The sequence below is a fragment of the Oppia nitens genome, unplaced genomic scaffold (genome assembly GCF_028296485.1).
Source record: "Oppia nitens isolate AA-2021 unplaced genomic scaffold, nextdenovo-longstitch-racon4-pilon3 scaffold8_pilon_pilon_pilon, whole genome shotgun sequence".
NCBI classification, from domain to species: Eukaryota; Metazoa; Arthropoda; class Arachnida; order Sarcoptiformes; family Oppiidae; genus Oppia; species Oppia nitens.
Window position 1 is genome coordinate 1,754,338 of NW_026533252.1, and position 18,829 is coordinate 1,773,166.

At 26.2% G+C, this 18,829-nt stretch overlaps 3 protein-coding genes across 3 annotated transcripts; 2 read left to right on the top strand and 1 right to left on the bottom strand.

Annotated features, from left to right (window-relative positions):
* Nucleotides 1–3,640: 3,640 nt before the first annotated feature.
* LOC128963950 (homeobox protein ceh-17-like) lies at nucleotides 3,641–5,247 on the top strand. Its single transcript, XM_054310501.1, has 3 exons — nucleotides 3,641–4,164; nucleotides 4,250–4,505; nucleotides 4,574–5,247. Exons 1-3 carry the CDS (start codon nucleotides 4,120–4,122, stop codon nucleotides 5,155–5,157), a joined length of 885 nt encoding a protein of 294 aa, XP_054166476.1. The 5' UTR covers nucleotides 3,641–4,119; the 3' UTR covers nucleotides 5,158–5,247.
* A 422-nt stretch (nucleotides 5,248–5,669) lies between these two features.
* Nucleotides 5,670–8,123, top strand: LOC128964122 (uncharacterized). The gene is made up of 4 exons (XM_054310680.1): nucleotides 5,670–5,825; nucleotides 5,909–7,446; nucleotides 7,532–7,644; nucleotides 7,720–8,123. Exons 1-4 carry the CDS (start codon nucleotides 5,742–5,744, stop codon nucleotides 8,121–8,123), a joined length of 2,139 nt encoding a protein of 712 aa, XP_054166655.1. The 5' UTR covers nucleotides 5,670–5,741.
* Nucleotides 8,124–8,542: 419 nt separating this feature from the next.
* LOC128964124 (alpha-(1,6)-fucosyltransferase-like) lies at nucleotides 8,543–12,520 on the bottom strand. The gene is made up of 3 exons (XM_054310681.1): nucleotides 12,321–12,520; nucleotides 8,811–10,543; nucleotides 8,543–8,749 (listed from the first exon to the last, which is right to left on the bottom strand). The coding sequence occupies exons 2-3, from the start codon at nucleotides 10,329–10,331 to the stop codon at nucleotides 8,543–8,545; spliced, it is 1,728 nt and encodes a 575-aa protein (XP_054166656.1). The 5' UTR covers nucleotides 10,332–10,543; nucleotides 12,321–12,520.
* Between the last annotated feature and the right edge of the window lie 6,309 nt (nucleotides 12,521–18,829).

The following is an 18,829-nucleotide window of genomic DNA, read 5'->3' on the forward strand; positions in this document are numbered from 1 at the left end:
GGATTAATATATTCTTAATAAAACAACCTTTAAATTGTAAATAATTGATTTAATAAAATAAATCAAATTTCAAACATATTGATCAAGTTTTTTATTTGTCTAAAAATGATAGTATATTAGTCTAGAAACTAATTATAATCACTTTTTTATTATAATAACTTATCAGGCTATTTTTTAATTAATAATCTTTTTATAAAATTTATTTAATCGTTTTTAATAGTATTTGTCTATTTAATGCAAAATATATGAAATTTTATTTGGAAAACAAAACATTTTACTCAATTAATATAAAACTTTTAATGAGAGTTTACATATTGTTTTAGTATTTTTTTTAATAAATAAATATTGTGATATGAAAATCTTTTTTCATATTTAATGTATTTTTTAAAGTTATCGAATAACTTAATTTAAAAAAAAACTTAATTTAATTATAAAGTAACATAAATCCCATAAAACTTTATACATAATAATCGATAAAATGAACTAGTACATTATAAAAACGGATAAAATTAAACAAGTTCTATTTTTTAGCACAATAATAAATAAAATAATATTGATAAATATTAAATAAATAGTTTTAAAGCTTAATTTGTTAATATGTAAACTGAAGTGTTTTTATATTATCTATTTTAAAACATTTTTCACTAAAAATGTTTATAACTTAGACGAATAAGTAAAGTAAATATAAATGTAGATTAAATATAAGATAGTCTTAAAATAAATTGAAACATATTATTAATTTGATATTTATCAAGTAATTACCGATTAATTTGACAAAAAATTGTTAGTTTTCAACTATAGGGGGCAACTCTTATTCAACAAGTATTACTTTTAAGACATGATTTAATAATTTTTAAATATATGATATTATACAGTAGTATATCATATATTACATAATATTCTTAATCTTAATTTATAGACATCCATACAATTATGGTAAATGTTAGGATATATATATATATTAAATAAATATATTTAAATCGCTAGCATTTTGTTAAAATGCAACACTAGATAGGATTTTTGTTTTCATGTATTATTTTTGTATATATTTTTAGCGAAATAGGATTTCAATGGATTGTTGTGTGAATATCTGATGGATTTTTAAAGAAATGCTTTTATCTATTTTTGCGATTTAAGAGATAATAAAATTAAGTTAAAAAAAATAAAATAATAGTTTTGTCGCATTAAACTATTTTATTGTATGCTTTTCATCCATAATATGATAATAAATATTATAATATAAGATAAAGATATATTAAATAAATATATTTAATATATTTGAATACTTTTATTATATACTATAAACTTATTTTGTAAGTTTTCAGTCCTTTTTTATTTTCTAAACCCTTCAAAATCTATTTAAAGTTACATTAAAAGTGAAATTTCAATTAAAATTTATTTATATTTTTAAAAAGAAACAGAAAAATAAATGTTACGAAATTTATTATGCAAAAAATATTTTTAAAAAATATTATAGATTATTTTAACTTTTCTTATTTATAAAATACAAGTTCATTAATAGTAACACAATTTATTTCAAACATTTAATCGCAATACTTAGTGGCGAAACTTAAGCATATAAACAGCGTTTTGATCTAATTATAGTTTATTTTTTTCAGAAAAATATAAGTGAAATTAAATTGAAATGTTAGCCAAAAAAATTAAGGGAACGGAAAACAAATAATAAATTGAGAGATATATTGATGACAACTCCTATAAATGAGGTCACAATATGTTTATTCATTAATTTTCATATTATATATCATATATGCATCTCAATAGTCAGTCATAGTATTTATATTTAAAGTGATGAGAGTATGGGTTAGTTATCTTGTGTTACACAATGAATAAAAAAATATTTTTTAAGCTTATTATGTCAAGTTTACAATTTAAATAAATACCGTATAATACAGTACAATATGTATATATTGTTTAATTATAAAAATTGTCGCATAATTTCATTTGAAAATTATTAAACCTTTTCGCCTAAAATAACAAACATATCATTTGTTTGATATTTAAAAAATCTTTTAATTAACTTAAAAATAAGAGTAAATTTATGTCTAACTAATATTATGTACAAATGTATAATATGATATAAAGCAAACATTAATAATAATATGAAACATAAGTAAAGCACAGGTGAGTAAATAAAAAGTGTTTTGAAGGAGTTATCAAATATTGGTTTATTAGCTTTACTTTACTTTATTCTCATTGTATGTATCATTGCTTAGTATAAGAATATAAAACTACAATACTTTTAACGCAGTTATAAACCTTCTTAAAAATGTCAATCATTTTAATTTTAGCATAAATTCAATTTTATTAAACAAAAATTAGCACAATTTAAAATATATTTCTTATAATTTTAATCAATCTGTAAACTGTTTAAAACTAAATAAAACTAATAGTAATACTACTTAAGAAATTTTATATTTTATAAATAAATGTTAAAATAATTTTCAAAATTAATTTATTGGAAATCAGTTTCTTGAGAATTTGAAACATTTGTCTAAAGTTTCAAAAATTAATATAATTATCAGAAACAACTTGTGATATGAAAAATGTGAATAATCCGTTAAAATAAGGATTAAGGAAATTCATGTAAATCTTATTAGTATTAAATGATTTTATTAAAAGATTTCTGTAGATTTTTTTGGGGACAAAAATAAAGAGATTAAGGTATCAATTATTAGTTTTATGTGATATACAGTATATACTATATAAATATATTAAGACTCAAATTTTAAGATTAGAAACATTTAGTTTTAATGGGAGGTAAACCCACACTTTTATTTACTATACTTTACAATGTAGTGTCCGTATAGAACTAGTGGTAAGTTATACGGGTAACATATCATTTGTATTGTTAGCTATGTGTGTGTATGTGTGTGTGTGTGCTTATACAGTATGACATACCTAAACAATGGTTATAACAGGTGTGACGAAAGGGAGCAATCAATTGCAACGGTCTCTCGATTGCATTACTATACTTACAGATGCATTAAATTGTAATGAATTGCTTGTATACAGCAATATACCGGTGATTTAGGTGGCGATGTCAGACCCCATCAAACAGATACCAGTCTCTTGTTTCAAAGTTAGTTATATACACACCGGGGGTATACATGTGGAGTACATTAATAGGTTAGGCGTTCACACAAGTGTTGAGTGCATTAAATGCGCTCATTTGAGGATTAAGGATATTATAGATTTTATGGAGAGGTTTCCCAAAATGCAAACACTACTACACTATCACAGTCCCTATCATCACTTGCATTACCGACCAATACCTACCAGTGCAACACTACTGGTAGTGCTGTACAATGAAAATTGCAAAGCGATGGTGAAAGCGATTTGTTTAATGAACAAACAAACAACAATTCACTCCATAAGAGGCTTTCATTTCTCGCTATTTTCTAAGTGCATCCAAAAGCTTGTCTATACATATATATCTATATATCATATATATATATATATTTATCTATACATATATATGTATTTGAAGAGCACCAGTAGCATATATAGCAATGTTGGTATAGCCGTGTAAATAGCCCATGAATAGCATTAACAATACGCATACATTTACTCTCTTTCACACATAAATCCTTATATTCACTGATAATAGGATTTATAGCAACAAATCTAAAATGCTTTTTGAGTTCAACTAAAGTTTGCATTTATTTTTGAGAAAGACATCAACGCTTCTCCACTCACTTATCTCATCCCTATCTTTTATATCAATCTATGTATCTCTCAGTTCACTCTCAATGCTCCGGGAGTTTAGCCATACTATACCATACCATTTGTGAAGCTTTCAATGAGAACCATACCATAGGATTGTAATACAGTTGTAGATAGTTATCAGATATATAATCGTAATTTCATTTAAAATCAATCTTTATATCATTTCTATACCTACTCTAAGTTATTCAATACCTGAACACTGAACAAACAAAACAGTATTAACTTTTTCTGTGACAACAAACAAACAAAAAAAGAAAGAAAAAGTGTTACTTTGCGTAAAACAATCCGATCTCTTATATTATCCAAAGTTTTTTGTTTTATTTAAACGAATCACTAATTGCTTTGAGACGGACAACCAAACACTTGGAGATTATGTATGACAACCATAACCGTCACAATCTTCAAGCCCTACAACACGTAAGTATTTATTTAGTATTAAATGAAATCGCAAATTAATTTCCGCTTAAATTTTATTAACAAATCTTTTCATACATATATATAGGGGTCGACTCCAGACTTGGCTTTCAGTCATCAGATTGTAAATCAGCCGTTGATATCGTCAACAGCTCATCCAACAAATGCTAACAACACTTCCTCACAAATGAATCCATACTATAATACAAATAATCTCTTAAGATTTGGTTCATTACCACAGTTGGACAGAAATACTGCTTTATTTGGTTACCAAAACTATATGGGCGTCGGTGTGAACAACCAGTGGATCAATTCATATGAAAACTCATTATCCAATCTAAATGGTTAGTAATTATTTGTTTTAATTATTTTGTTTCAAAATATATATTTTTCAACAAAAAAAAAAAAAAAGATTTGACACTTAATATAATGAGTGCTTCGGTGGTCAACTCATCTGACGCTCGAAAGCAGCGCCGAAGTCGTACAGCATTTACACACAATCAGTTGGCGGCACTCGAGTCCACATTTAGTCGAACCCAATATCCGGATGTATCGACTCGGGAACGGTTAGCACTGTTAACTCATTTACCCGAAGCCAGGATTCAGGTGTGGTTTAAGAATAGACGAGCAAAGTATAGGAAAACTATGAAAGGAATCGGCGTTAATGTCAGTGATTATAAAACAGAGAAAAACTCATCCAATGGTCACAACAATGGACTCGATATCAAAAGTGATCCGTTGTTTGAACAGAAAAATGAAAAATTCTTAAAAGAAGAAGAAGAAGAACTAGTTGTCGCCGACGATCCACTAATACATCCATTGGAGAGAAGCGATGAGTTTAATGATAAACGAAATTCAAATGACAACACGTATGGCATACCATCGCTAATGTGGTCACAACTGTTGTCATCGAAGATGATCTCTAATCCACTTAACATTCCTCGACAACAACTATGGTTACCAACAGTTCAGTCAACTGATAGAAAATTAAAATAATTATTTCCATAAATTTGTTAAAAGTTTTTTCTAGTATTTAAGTTTTCACTTAATTTATAAGTATTTATAGAGTATATAATTTTTTCGCCCTTTCGTTCAATTTTTACAAATTTATTTCAACATAAATGTAATAATTTGTTAAATTTTTAGTATTTATTTTAATATTTGTAAGTTATTTGTAAAAATCATTTTATTTATTATTATTATCACATACTCAACATTTTATGGTAATAATAAAAATAATTACACATTTATTTGATTTAATTTATTAAAAATTTATATTTCACTAAATCATTTATTTTAATTTTTATTATTTTAACTATAATTTAAATATATTAATACTGTATTTATAAAATAATTTTTCAATAACTTATAAAAACATTTAAAAGTTAATATCGTTTATTATGAATAACCTATTTGAACATTTGGACCTATTTAAAATATCAATAGCGTAGAGTCAGTAATTATAAAAAGGTATAATTGTATGTTATTTGTAGATTATTATTATTATTGAAAATTAAATATCAATTTTGAAACACAAAAACATGTGAATTAACTAATGATTTGTTGATATTAATGATCAAATGCATTGTCAACGGTGCGGATCAACTGATTTCGAGGAAGAAAATGGTCTTCTCTATTGTTGTATATGTCAGACACAGTCACAGGTATGTACACAACAACAACAACATCAATACCATCGATGAATGTCTTGATGTCATAACTGATCCCTTGATATACACACACATAGGGTTTCACACAGGAAAGTGAGGTCACGTTTATAGACAGATCCAAAATTATGGCCAAAGAGATTAAGTCTACTCGTAAGCCGAGAGAGCGTCAGAGGACACGAACGAGTGTACTCTGGACTTCAACCGAAGCATTCAATATTATTATCATTAATCAGATGTTGAAAGTCTACGAAATCAATGCACTGGACATGAATTTGGATGACTTTAAATGGTCGACAATGACTGTTTGGTTTCAATATTTACGTAAAGCTCAGCTCTCCTTCACTGACACCGAGTCGGCCGACGACGAGGTGATTACCCGACGCTTGCATCCGGCCACTAGATATCGTGATCATCAGATACTGACCAACAAAGTGATAGACGCATTGAAACCGTTCAAATACGGATCAAGTGATTTGGGTTTTAAGAGTAACTACAGATTAGACAACGACAGTGTGATCGTAACGGCGGAACAGTTGAATTCACTGATAGAATTGATTCGACCCAAGAGTCGACCCGAAATGCAATGCAATGGCCGTCATATTACAAAATCACGCGATTATTACAAATACAAGTCATCTCATAAGTTATCTCTTGAGACGCGACGAGAATTGTATAAAATGTTGGCTGAGATTGATATCAACTCATCATTTGATGAAACCGTCGATTTGTTGGACGAAAAACAATTGACAGAATCATTGTTAGTCAATGAAGATTTCGATGAAGAAGAAGAGATTATAAGAGAATTGGAAGATAAAGAAAAAAAGATTAATATTTTAGAGATGACTGATGAAAATGAATGTGAAATTAATGATTTCGATCGAGAATTAATTGACAACTTAACTAAATCGACTAAACTGTTCTCGAAATTTATTCCATTATCATATCTGAAGAATTCGAGGAATATTAGTTCCAATTATTTTCTTGATTTTGTTTCTTTACCAAAAACACTGGCCATTATCAATATAACGCTTCGTTTAATGAAAACCGATATCTTTTGTTTTGATTTGATCCGTTGGGCTCAACAAAGACATATTCCGTACTATAATTGTACGAATTGTTTACCCGATGATTGGCTGTTCATTCCGAATGATTTTGAAGCCTTCACTTCCCGATATATTCCCTCGTATTTTACAATAAATCTGTTGTCCGGTAAAATTGCCGATTATATTGGTATCGAATGCTTCCCGAAACCGGATATCGGAAAACTAATGGAGCGATTAATTAAAGATCTCAATTTGCCGACAGATTTGATTGAGATAATTGAAGAACATTACGATCTCTTTCAACATTTCCCTGATGTTATGGATCGTAATTATAATGTATTGTTGAAAATTTGTGACAAACCATTGCCATCAGTTCCGCATTACGAAAGATGGGCTGCGATGATCATTGTTGTGGTACTCAAACAGTTGTTTATGTTAAATGATTCGTCTGAAATGCGTTTGAGTCATTACGCTGTCAATGTCACAGATGTCTTCAATTGGTGCCAATGGGAACAGTATTGTCAACACCGACTTAAAGTGATCCAACAATATAATATACCATTGAATAGAAAGTAATTTTATTTATTTTTTTTACTCATATAGTAATAATTACTATATTGTGTTAATTAAAAAATTATTATTTTTTATTGGTTTCAGTGAATTCTGTGGTGTCAAAGATGAAGATCTTATGGTCAATCAATTATTGGAAAGAAATAAATGTGATTTTAGGAAACGCAATGATTTGATTTATACATCTATTTCTCAAAAAGGTATTTCTAATTTGTATTGGAATTAAAATTATTTGAATAATAATAAGTTTCCGGTTTTTTTTCGGTGATATTTAGAACATAAATCATATGACTATCGACAAGAAGTGTCCGGAGAGTTTTCAACTGAAGTATCATTTGTTGATCAAATAGAGCCATCGATGTATCCATTAACTACTGCCACAGAATTTGCCTTAAGACGAATGAATTGTCCCGAATTGACCGAAAAATTGTCGGTTAATTTTTCAGACAAATTGCTTAAAGTATGGTCTTGTAATCACGGAAAGGCTTTTCACAGACCATATGTGTTTGTCGACAAAGATCCAGACAAATGGTCCGAATCGTTGACTGTGATCATGAAGTTGTGTTGTTTATTACTTCAGTGTAAGACAAAACATTTGCTACCAATCATTAATAAAATTGAGTCCAAATTTTTTCGTTACCAAAGAAAATCAAAACGAAAGAAAGCTAATTACCGGTAATTTTTTGATCGATAATTATTGTTATTTTGTGTTTGTTTTCATCTAATATGTAATATTTATCATTAAAGTATAAATGTAGCATTAGTTTTATATATAGTTTATATATTTATTACTCAAACGGTTGACATTAATAGTTATCAAAAAAGGTGCTAGTCAATTTTTTTATTGTCTTAAAAATTATATATATTATTTTCGCAGATAAATATCATGAATTACAAAAAAATAAATAAATAATATATGATTACAAATATAAAAATAAATTATTTAAACCTATTTAAAAATGATAAACAAATTAATTATATAATAATTTATTAAAAATTAGTTAACAATAAACACTAGAAATATGAGAACGTCTTATGGACTTATGATTAGTATTTTGTGAATTAAATAACAAAAATGTTTTAAAATTTAAATACTAATCAAAAAACGCCAAACGGTTTCGTTTCGATGAATTCAGTGACTTTGAAACGCGGATAAAGACCTTTATGTTTAGTACGGTTGTGGTCGCCATCATTATAGCCGTTGTGTTGATTGTTTGCAATGCCTAATATGTCTCCTATTTTGAAACTGATCTCTTGTGAGTTGTGCGCCTTATGACTGATTATGGCTTTTTTGCCGTGAAATACCTATTGTCAAGTGATTATAAGATTAGTTAATTAGTTATTGATTATTCAATGATTCGTATACCTGTCCACCAAAATAATAGATATCGTCTATAGAGTAGAAAGCGGTAGACATGTCTTGTTCTGTATCTCTGGTTTGCATCAACTCAAAGGCCAATCGACATATTTGTGAGCTAAAAGTGCAGACAATGAAATCGCATTGACTTAGAAGTAGTATATCGACGACAACGTTGTGCAAAGACTCGAACTCATGTCTCTGTGACGGATCGGCCGTTTCCGACAGTCGGACATCTCCTTTAAACACATAACCACTCTCTTTGTAAGGCATTATCTCTTTCTTCCAGACTTCAGGTTCATCAGTGGCCAAATAGACGAGTCGTTCGACTTTTTTATCGACTCCTTTTCGCGCATTGCGGACATCAAGTTTGTTGTAGTAGTCGTCGACAAAATACATGTATTCGTCCAATGAGTGCATCTTGGCTTCGGTGCCAATCTTGTCGGTCCTCCGCACATGTAATCCTACGATGGGATGTGCTATGCTATTGTCTCGTTTAAATTTATGTAGATATTCAGTCATTTTATTTGATGGACGCATAATATAATTGAGCACTTGTCCGATGAACCAAATAAACGGTTCACCGCTTTGTCTGATGACGACATCTGCAATCTGTTCGGGTATAACTAGTGGTAGAAACTCGGGAATCGGGGATATATAGTCTATAATGGGATAGTAAAGCACTTGATATGTATCCAATTGGTCGCCACTGCCCCAATCGGTACGATTGTGGCCATCGGGCGATGAACACGTTTGGCTAAACGGTTGGAACAGTTTATTCCAGACATTTTTGTTAACAGACGCTGTCCGCCAACCGGACGTTTCAGCGATCAACGTTCTGTTGAGTGCCATTGCGGCCACAAAACAATGGGCCAAATGATGTATCTGACAGCCGAAGCCGCAGTACTTGTTCAGATCACAGATCAACTTCTTAGCCTTATCACAGTCGCGAGGATTCTGTAGCCGATAAATGGCTTTTTGCACGTAATCACTGAGATTCTTGCGCTCATTCCTACGCCAGTGATTGTCCCGATCGGCGATCACATTCAAGTCGTAATACATATTATAACGCAACTCATCGATGAAAGACATGTATTTGTTTGGCACCCGTTTTCTCAAGAAGTGCCACAACTCGTCGGTATTTTGTCTGATACGACGAAAGGCCAACTCGTATTGGGTGTTAGGTTTGGTCACATTTATCATTGATGACTCTCTATTGACTTCCCGTAACTTTTTATCAATCATTTCTTTTTTCATTTGACTCTTAAATTCCGACAATTTTTTCAGATTTTGAGCCAATTCTCGGTTTTGAGACATCAATGTCTCGATTTGTTGGTTCGCATCATTGAGCCGTTCGTTTAGTTTGATATATTTGGCGTCCACTTCGGGCGTAATACTAGTTTCGTAGGGCACCCGCTGGTAGACACTGCTAACGGTAAATATGAAGATAATAAGTGCTAACCAACTGAGAGAAACCAATATAAACAACGATCGGGACTTCAATGATCGCCAAAAGGGTGTGAAAAACATTTTTTTCTTTCGATGACAACTATTCTTGTTATAGACTATTGAAAACTGATGTCTTCGACAGCGAAGAGAGCAAACACCAGATATACTCTTCTTATAATATATTCATTATTATTATTATTACTATTATTACAGTCTATTATTGACTCTAAAAATAATTTGAATCACAAAACTCATCACTAATACTCTTGTATGACATCCAAACACTGTTGAAGCTGTTCAACAAAATTACAATATTATTATTATATCATATTATTATTGTTAGAAAAAGATAAATATTTGTTTAAATAATTAAAATAGCTTTATATTTATTTAGGTTTTGTTTAAATTGGCAAAAAAATATTAATTGTATATAAATATATTTTTATTGAAACTGTTTTATTATTTAAAAGTTTAATATTCTTATATAGACATAGTATATACACATTATACACACATTCAATATATTTTGTATCAGATTTTTGTTGTTATGTAATAGGAAGTACTCCCACGGTATCAATTGATAATCAAAATTGGGTTTCAATTTTTAAAAATATAATTAAATTTAAGTTATAATTTACTTTATTCACAGATTTTGGATAAATTCACAGTATGGTATCAAAAATAATAATTATAATATTATTATTATAATTATTTATTAATGTCGATATCAATGACATCACATATCGCTGTCTAAACACAGTTATAATGCTATAAAATTGTCGACAATATTTAAAATCTAGTGCTTATAATGTTTTGACTAATTCAAGGATATTTAGCAATAATAATAAACACAAGTAATTTAGTGATTATTCATATTTTTTATTAATAGTTATTAATTTAGCAAATATTATAATCTACTGTAGTATAATAGAGTAATTGATTTGACTTTTGAGACAAATTCAATTTTAATATGATTTGATAAAATAAAATATTTTTTTTCAAACAAAATATTACATTACATGACATTGTATATTATTATTAATAATAAAATATTTTAAAACTATTGATTTTTATAGCATTTATATATATATACACTAGATATTGAGTACAAACACTAACCATCAGTAAAAATATATAAAAAAAAGTATTAAATTATTAGTATATACAGTATATATATATATAAATTATATACAATATTTCATAATAGTATAAAATTTTAAACGGAAATTCTTGTGGTAGCAGTTCCTGCAATTTGAGAGTCACTTTAAGATCAGTGATCAAGCATTTTATAGCACACTATTTATTAATAATAAAAATGTTATTTCTTTATATTAATAAAAAAAACATAACATCTTTTCAAAAAAAATCTCTTTTGAAATAAATTGGCAAACAATAGGTGTATGTCTTTAAAATTAGACAATTGAATTCACAGTTTCTTAGTTAGTTTGACAGCAATTTGACAAACTATATATCTAAAAAAAAATTCATATTCAACACTATCCGAGTCGATAATTGTGCCAAAAAAATACCAGTGTTTGACCGGTTTTTTCTGGGGGTAGACTTTTTTTTCTTAATTCACAATTCAATGATTTTTATATACTACTACTGTATTTAGATAAAGACACTTTTGAAAAACTCAATTCAATTTTAGATAACAATAATAATTATTATTATTTATATTTTTGTTTATAAACGTTATCTCACTTTTGTTACACAACTGTATTGTCACGAAAATAGACGAACCGTTTACTTGAAAAATCTGATTATGATTTTTTAAATAAACTGAATATTAATAATTACTGTAAATGTTTACTCAGATAATAAACACAATAAATATATATAACAAAACTTAAAAGTTTAGTTTTTCATTAAAAAAATATACAAATAACTCCTTATATAGATTTTATTCAATAAATCTATTTATTTATTTTTTTTATAAAGTTTAGTTTAATATATATATACTGTATATATATGTACACCAATTTTGGTTATATTTAAGTGGGAAATGATATGTGAAAAACAAGTAATTAAAAGCAATGTTTTTTTCTCTCTTAAAAAAACTTAACTCACATTTTGGTTGATTACACATCGCATATACAACACATATATACACAACTCCTCTTCATTTGTTTGGCTTTTTAATTATAAGAGTCGTTGGCGTAAAACCCTATTGTGTTTGTATGTATGTTTGGTATGGCTTTCCTCCAAACAAGTGGTTAAATATATACTGAACTCTTTGGGGGATAAACTCCGTGAAATAGTAGCGTTAAAATCCTGGAAATTTAGTTATTTTCAAATATAGAGATTTATATACATATAAAATAATATATAAGTATAAAAACGATGACTTGTTTTGCAAATAAATATAAAAATCTTATTTTTCTTTTTTTTCATTTAGTATTTGTTGTTTTCAATGCATCTCTCAACAGGTTTTCCTCGCATTATTCAAAACTTCACATTTTAAAAAAATAACTACACATTTTATTTTAAAAGTACAATAGTTTATTTAAAAAATAAAAAACAAACTATAACTAATTAACATTATATACTGTATATATATATATATATAAAAAGCAATATATCACTAATTTTGTATAATAAGACACACATACAAACACATACTAAAAGTTTTTTAATTAGAAACTGTGAAACAAGAGTAGCACTTCAAATATGTTTTGCCACAAATATAATGTACTAATAATAATGAAGTCAATTACCAGACATTTTTCTCATCCATATTTGCAATCAATTTACTTAAAGCAATACATTTGTAAATAAGTTTTAATACAAACACAAACTACAAACTTTGACTAAATATAAACTGCATTTTACAACTCGTTTGCAAATTTATGTGGACTTAATCATCGTCTTTGATCAGAGACGAGAGCACCTGAACAACACAGTGTGTTGGCTGCACCTAAACTATTGCCCCCAAAATGTATTAATACTAGTCTATCGTATATATATTTATATGCCCTTCAGCTGAATTGACAAATACTGTTTTATTAGTTTTTAATTTTTTTAGTTTGTATTTTTAAAACATAAATATAAATTTTCACAAACATTTAGATTTCAAGTTAGGAAAAACTTTTTCTTATTTTGCTTAAGAGTTAGGAGTCGTCGGCATTTAAAAATGCAAAGTAATAGAGAAAATGCTAATCAGTTTTGTTTTTCTACCAGTTTTTCACTGTTTATATAGTAAACTAAAAGATGCAATAATTTTGAACATTTTCCTGTTTTATTAGATTTTTTGTTGCACTCCTCTCTCTCTCTCTCTCTCTCTCTCTCTCTCTCTCTCTCTCTCTCTCTCTCTCGTTGTGTATATGTCTATCTGTTTAGTCTAAGTAAAGATTTACTTAATTTATAAATATTTAATGTAGATTTAAATCTATAAATTATTGGTTTTATAAAACTACATATCACCAACACATCACTTTAAGACATGACAGCTACTATTAGTTGGGATGAAATCATATAATTTATTATTAAATATCACTTATACAGTAGTGTTATACAGTATATATATATATATACTGTATATAAACTTATACAGCCCAAGCATTTTATATGATTATATAATCTATACATAAAATATTGTATAATTGCATTTTTATGCGACTTTTACATCTACACGGAATATAATTTATTTAATATAAAATTGCTTTTAAGTTTATAAAATAAAATATACTTAAATAGTTTAAATTAAATACCATTAAAACCAATGCCAAATATATTTCATGTTTAATAGTAATAAAAATTGATACATTTTTAAAATGATTATTGTTAATACATCAATGCTTATATTTTTTGTATTTTTAATTTGTAAATATAAAAATGATTGTATGGTATTATTAATAATCTGAATAATATATGTAAGTGTTTTTATTAGTTTGCAACTAAAAATTTTAATTTTCAATAATTTCAACAAATAATTCTATGTATAATAGTATACATGTTTTTCACAGAAATAAGATAAATATTTTTCTAAATACTTTAAATGTTGTACTAAAAAACTAGTGTTTTTATTGTAGTAATTTGTGAGACTTGTGGTATAAATATCTTCAAATGTAAATAAAACAACTTTTTATAAATATATAAAATATATTTAAAATAATACTGAATTTTTTATTAGTTTTTAAGCACAGTATATATAATAAATAATTTTTAAAAAAAACAAATATATTATTATTAACATAAAATCACAATTCATTAAAATTTTCAAGAAAACCATAAAACTGCTAAGTAATAATAATAATAATAATAATAATAATAAAATAATAATATTTTTATAATAATTATTAATATTATTATAAAAATGCATTGTTTGTGTTAATACTTATTTTTCTATGTATGTAATTGTTTCTTTAAATGTGTAAAATTTTTATTTAAATACTATTTTATGATATTAAGGAACAATTTACAAATTTTAAAATATTTCTGTAATGTTATACAAGTTTTTTTTGAAAAAAGATAGATTACGTGACACATATCATTAAAAAAAATTGTTTGAGGCTATCAATACATGCCTTAAGTAATTTTATTTTAAAATTATCAATACCAACGATTTATGATTGTATATTAATTGACATTTTAAAAAACATTGTATTATATATAGTGTGTTGTATGCTTTTTTATTATTTAAAAAAACACATTTTATAATACAATTGAATCTCAAATGTGGTGTCATTTACTAAATTTACTATTTTTTGATAACAATTGATAATCTATTGAATAATAAAAATAGCAATTATTTTTTTTAATTAAAAAAATATTATTGTTTTATTATCTAAACAATTATTTAGCATTCAATTCATACTTAGAGTGTAACATCTGTATTACAAAGTTTATGATCACATCTGTAAAATATTGTAAATTTATATTATATATAAATTATATTTCAATATATTTTTGTCTAAAAAAATATTGAAAAATATAAGAAAAAACAGATATCCTCAAAAAATGTTAAAATATATTATTGACTTCCCTTAAAAATATTTTTATATGACATAAAAGTTTGTATTTTTGTTTTGTCAAACTAGCAATTAGCACCCATAAAAACATTAAGATTTTTTTTTGAGAAAAAATATATATAAATAAACAATTTTTACCATAATTGACCTGTAAATTGATATTTAATAATATATGGCACTATTAATGGCACTAAAATAATAGTTTCATTGATGGCTTGGTATTTCAAGCGATTATTTGTATAATAATGGATTTAGTTGATTACATATACCTGTATAGTTGTACTATATATTCAATAAAGTTAATAAAAATATTCAGTTATTAATAATAATACATTAATAAAGTAATAATAATAATAATAAAAATATGATTAAGTTAATAGTTTTTATATTGTAGTTTCCAAAAAATACCAATAATAAAATAAATAGAATATAATAATTTTATTGCAATTGTAAAAAAATATTCAGTAATTTTTTTAAGCAAATAGTTTATTAATCACGACTTATTTATTTAAAATAATTTTCTAAATGTAGATTTTATTCAGATATTACTAATAACGTTCAGACAAATATAGTTTTTAAAAGTTTATTTTGAAAAAAAACATTAGTGATTAAAAACTGTACTTTCAAATGTCAAATATTAATGTTGAATATTATTAAATTTATGTGAAATTTTTTTCTATATTAATTTTAAAGATTTATGTATCATAATTATTACTATTCATTCACAATGATAATAATTATACAAATAAATACAATAATTGCTATAATTATGTCAAATAAATACTGTCTTAGTTGAAGTAGTGTATGTAATACTATGTATAATATATAAAATAACATTTATTTCTATAAAAAATTAAAAAGACAATCATTAAAGTAAATATTAAAAGTTAAAACAATTATAAATATATTTTTGTATATTTAAATATAAATAATATCTAATTAGTTTCATACTTTATGATAATATTAATAAATTTTTCGATTTAAAATATATAATTTTTTTATTTATACAATATTCTGAAATTTATACAATAAAGGTTAAAGATTAAATTTATAATCTTATATTTATAGCATGTTATAATTTATATTATCAAACTATAAAAAATAAAATAAAAATTCAATTTAGTTTGGCTAATTATTTTTTGTTAATTAAAATAATAAAATAAAACTATCAATATTATAATAGTCAATTAATTATACAAAATTAATTATAGCATTTAAAATTAATGACTATTAATACTCACTGAGTAAACAGTTGCTAATTTTGTCGTGTATTACTGTATGAGACAATAACAATAAAAAACAATAACAATATTTTATTAATTGAAGATCATTGCACTTGTTATACATTTATAGATAACTAGAGGCAACACATAAAGAGCATAAGTTTTAAGTTAAAAACTTTTACCGTATTTGTACTAAACTACAGTATATTGTAATGTAATGTACTCTACAATAATAATTGTTTCAATTGTACTCCAATTTCTAGTTTGTTTGACAGCATTTTGACATATTTATTGTGATATAAAGCTATCTCTCTCTCTCTCTCTCTCTCTCTCTCTCTCCGATTGAATAACAAATAAAATTTAAATAATGTTTAACAAGATTGCGATAATAAGAAAATATATAACATTCAAAACACGTTATTTCGTGTTTTATCATAAAATCTTATTTTATAAAAATATAAAAAATAATAAATATAATATTAAAATTAAGTAAACGTAAAATAATTAATATAAATTGTTTTTTCTATTTATGTTTTATTACATTATAAAAAATTGAAATTATAATTTTAATAATTATAAAATGTTTTAACATTTTGTATCACATTATTTAAACATAAAAATTTAAAAACAAACTAAAATAAAGTATATTGATTATTTAAAAAATCTATAACTATTTAAAGAGATCTATCACTGTTTATAAATATAAAAATATTTTATAATATAAATATAATTGATTAATAAAATTATGATATTTATTATTTGATTTACTAAATACAGTTTAACTAATAAAATATGTTTTCCTGAATTTCAATACCAAATTATTGGGATATTGATTCTCGAGGAATACATTTTTGACGGCATCGATGGTCAACTGATTTTTGTGTGAAAAATAGACGACCAGTTGTTTAGTCGGACGACTAATGGCGGCTAAAACACAGGCCAGAAATGTTTGGGCTGAAGCCAAGTCTGATCGAGAGATATCTAAATATCTTAATTGATTACACCTTTTAATTATATTTTTAAGTCCACAGTCTGTCAGATCAGGTGTTGTCGATATTTTCAGACATTCCAATTGATTAAGTATTTGAATCCAACAAATGCTGGCATCGGGATTGTCATCCAATCGGACATATGTTAGATCTAATCTTCGAAGCCATGGAAGTGCCCGACAAATCGATTCAATGCACTCTCCAGTCAGAGTTGTCGACTCCATCTGCAGAGTTGTTAACAAACGACATCTCTTCAATTTCTGTAAGGATTGGTACGTAAAAAGACAATCTTCACTCTCAATGAAGAGATGAAGTTTCCGTAATTGATTTAATTGTGAAACCGATTCCACTAATAGATCGCAATCATTAGCAGTGCTCTGAAATGATCCGTCGGAAAGGGTTAAACTTTTTAAATTTGTAAACTTATCAATAAATAATTCAGTAGTTCTTAAACTATCGACATCACAGATGTGTAAATTTTGTAATGAATAGGACCTCCTTTTGTCGATACAGACGATGGCATTTCTGTTAAGCATATCTCCGGATACTTTTAGTATACATAAAGTGGATGTCATGTTTTCAAAACACGACTGTAATTCTTGTCCACCAATACTGATAACATGAGTAGACCTTTCATGACTATGCATGGCATCCATTAAGATCAATACTTCCAGTCGGGGTAACAATTTGAACAATTTATTGATAACCATTTCGGTGACAAACAGACTTCCCGACTCAAACTGAAATACGGATATTAGGGGAAACTTTTGGCAAAATTTTTCGGTTTCAATATTTTGCAGAAATAGATGTTTACTACTTATCACAGAAACATGTCTTAATTGTGTCGACAAACATGAATTGGTTATCAATTGCAGAACATCCATATATTTTGGACCATATAAGAGGCACAAAAAGATGGTCTCAAGTCGGGGAAATTGAGATATAATTATCGACACTTGTGACCGATAATAGGCCAATAGGTCAAGATCTTGATGACCATTGCAACTAATCTTTGGTATTTTTGCCATATATACTGACTTCTGGTGTTGAATGCCATATATATTAAAGTTATAACATCTTTCAAACGGACAGTTGTATAGCGTGTCGTGTATTAGGAGATGCTTTTGTTGACCAAATATCTTGAGGACCAAATCTTGCCATAGTTTACACACCAGTTTTACATTCAAAAGGTCAGAAAAATTAATAAATTTAATAATAATTAATTGCAATTCAATCGGCAATTCAATTATGCTTTTCGACTCATTAGTAAACATTTTATTTAATAAATGATTAATAGATTATATCTAAATTAAATTGAAAACAAAATTATTTAATATAAAATTTTGTAAAAATCTAATAATTACTTATAATATTGATTTTTACAATACTATTATTTT

Coding starts and splice junctions, on each gene's coding strand:
- LOC128963950 (XM_054310501.1), top strand. CDS start 4,120: ATGTATGACAACCATAACCGTCACAATCTTCAAGCCCTACAACAC. Junction 4,165..4,249: donor ATCTTCAAGCCCTACAACAC/GTAAGTATTTAT, acceptor ACATATATATAG/GGGTCGACTCCAGACTTGGC. Junction 4,506..4,573: donor CTCATTATCCAATCTAAATG/GTTAGTAATTAT, acceptor AAAAAAAAAAAG/ATTTGACACTTAATATAATG.
- LOC128964122 (XM_054310680.1), top strand. CDS start 5,742: ATGCATTGTCAACGGTGCGGATCAACTGATTTCGAGGAAGAAAATGGT. Junction 5,826..5,908: donor TATGTCAGACACAGTCACAG/GTATGTACACAA, acceptor ACACACACATAG/GGTTTCACACAGGAAAGTGA. Junction 7,645..7,719: donor TACATCTATTTCTCAAAAAG/GTATTTCTAATT, acceptor GGTGATATTTAG/AACATAAATCATATGACTAT.
- LOC128964124 (XM_054310681.1), bottom strand. CDS start 10,331: ATGTTTTTCACACCCTTTTGGCGATCATTGAAGTCCCGATCGTTGTTT. Junction 8,750..8,810: donor TCTATTATTTTGGTGGACAG/GTATACGAATCA, acceptor ACTTGACAATAG/GTATTTCACGGCAAAAAAGC.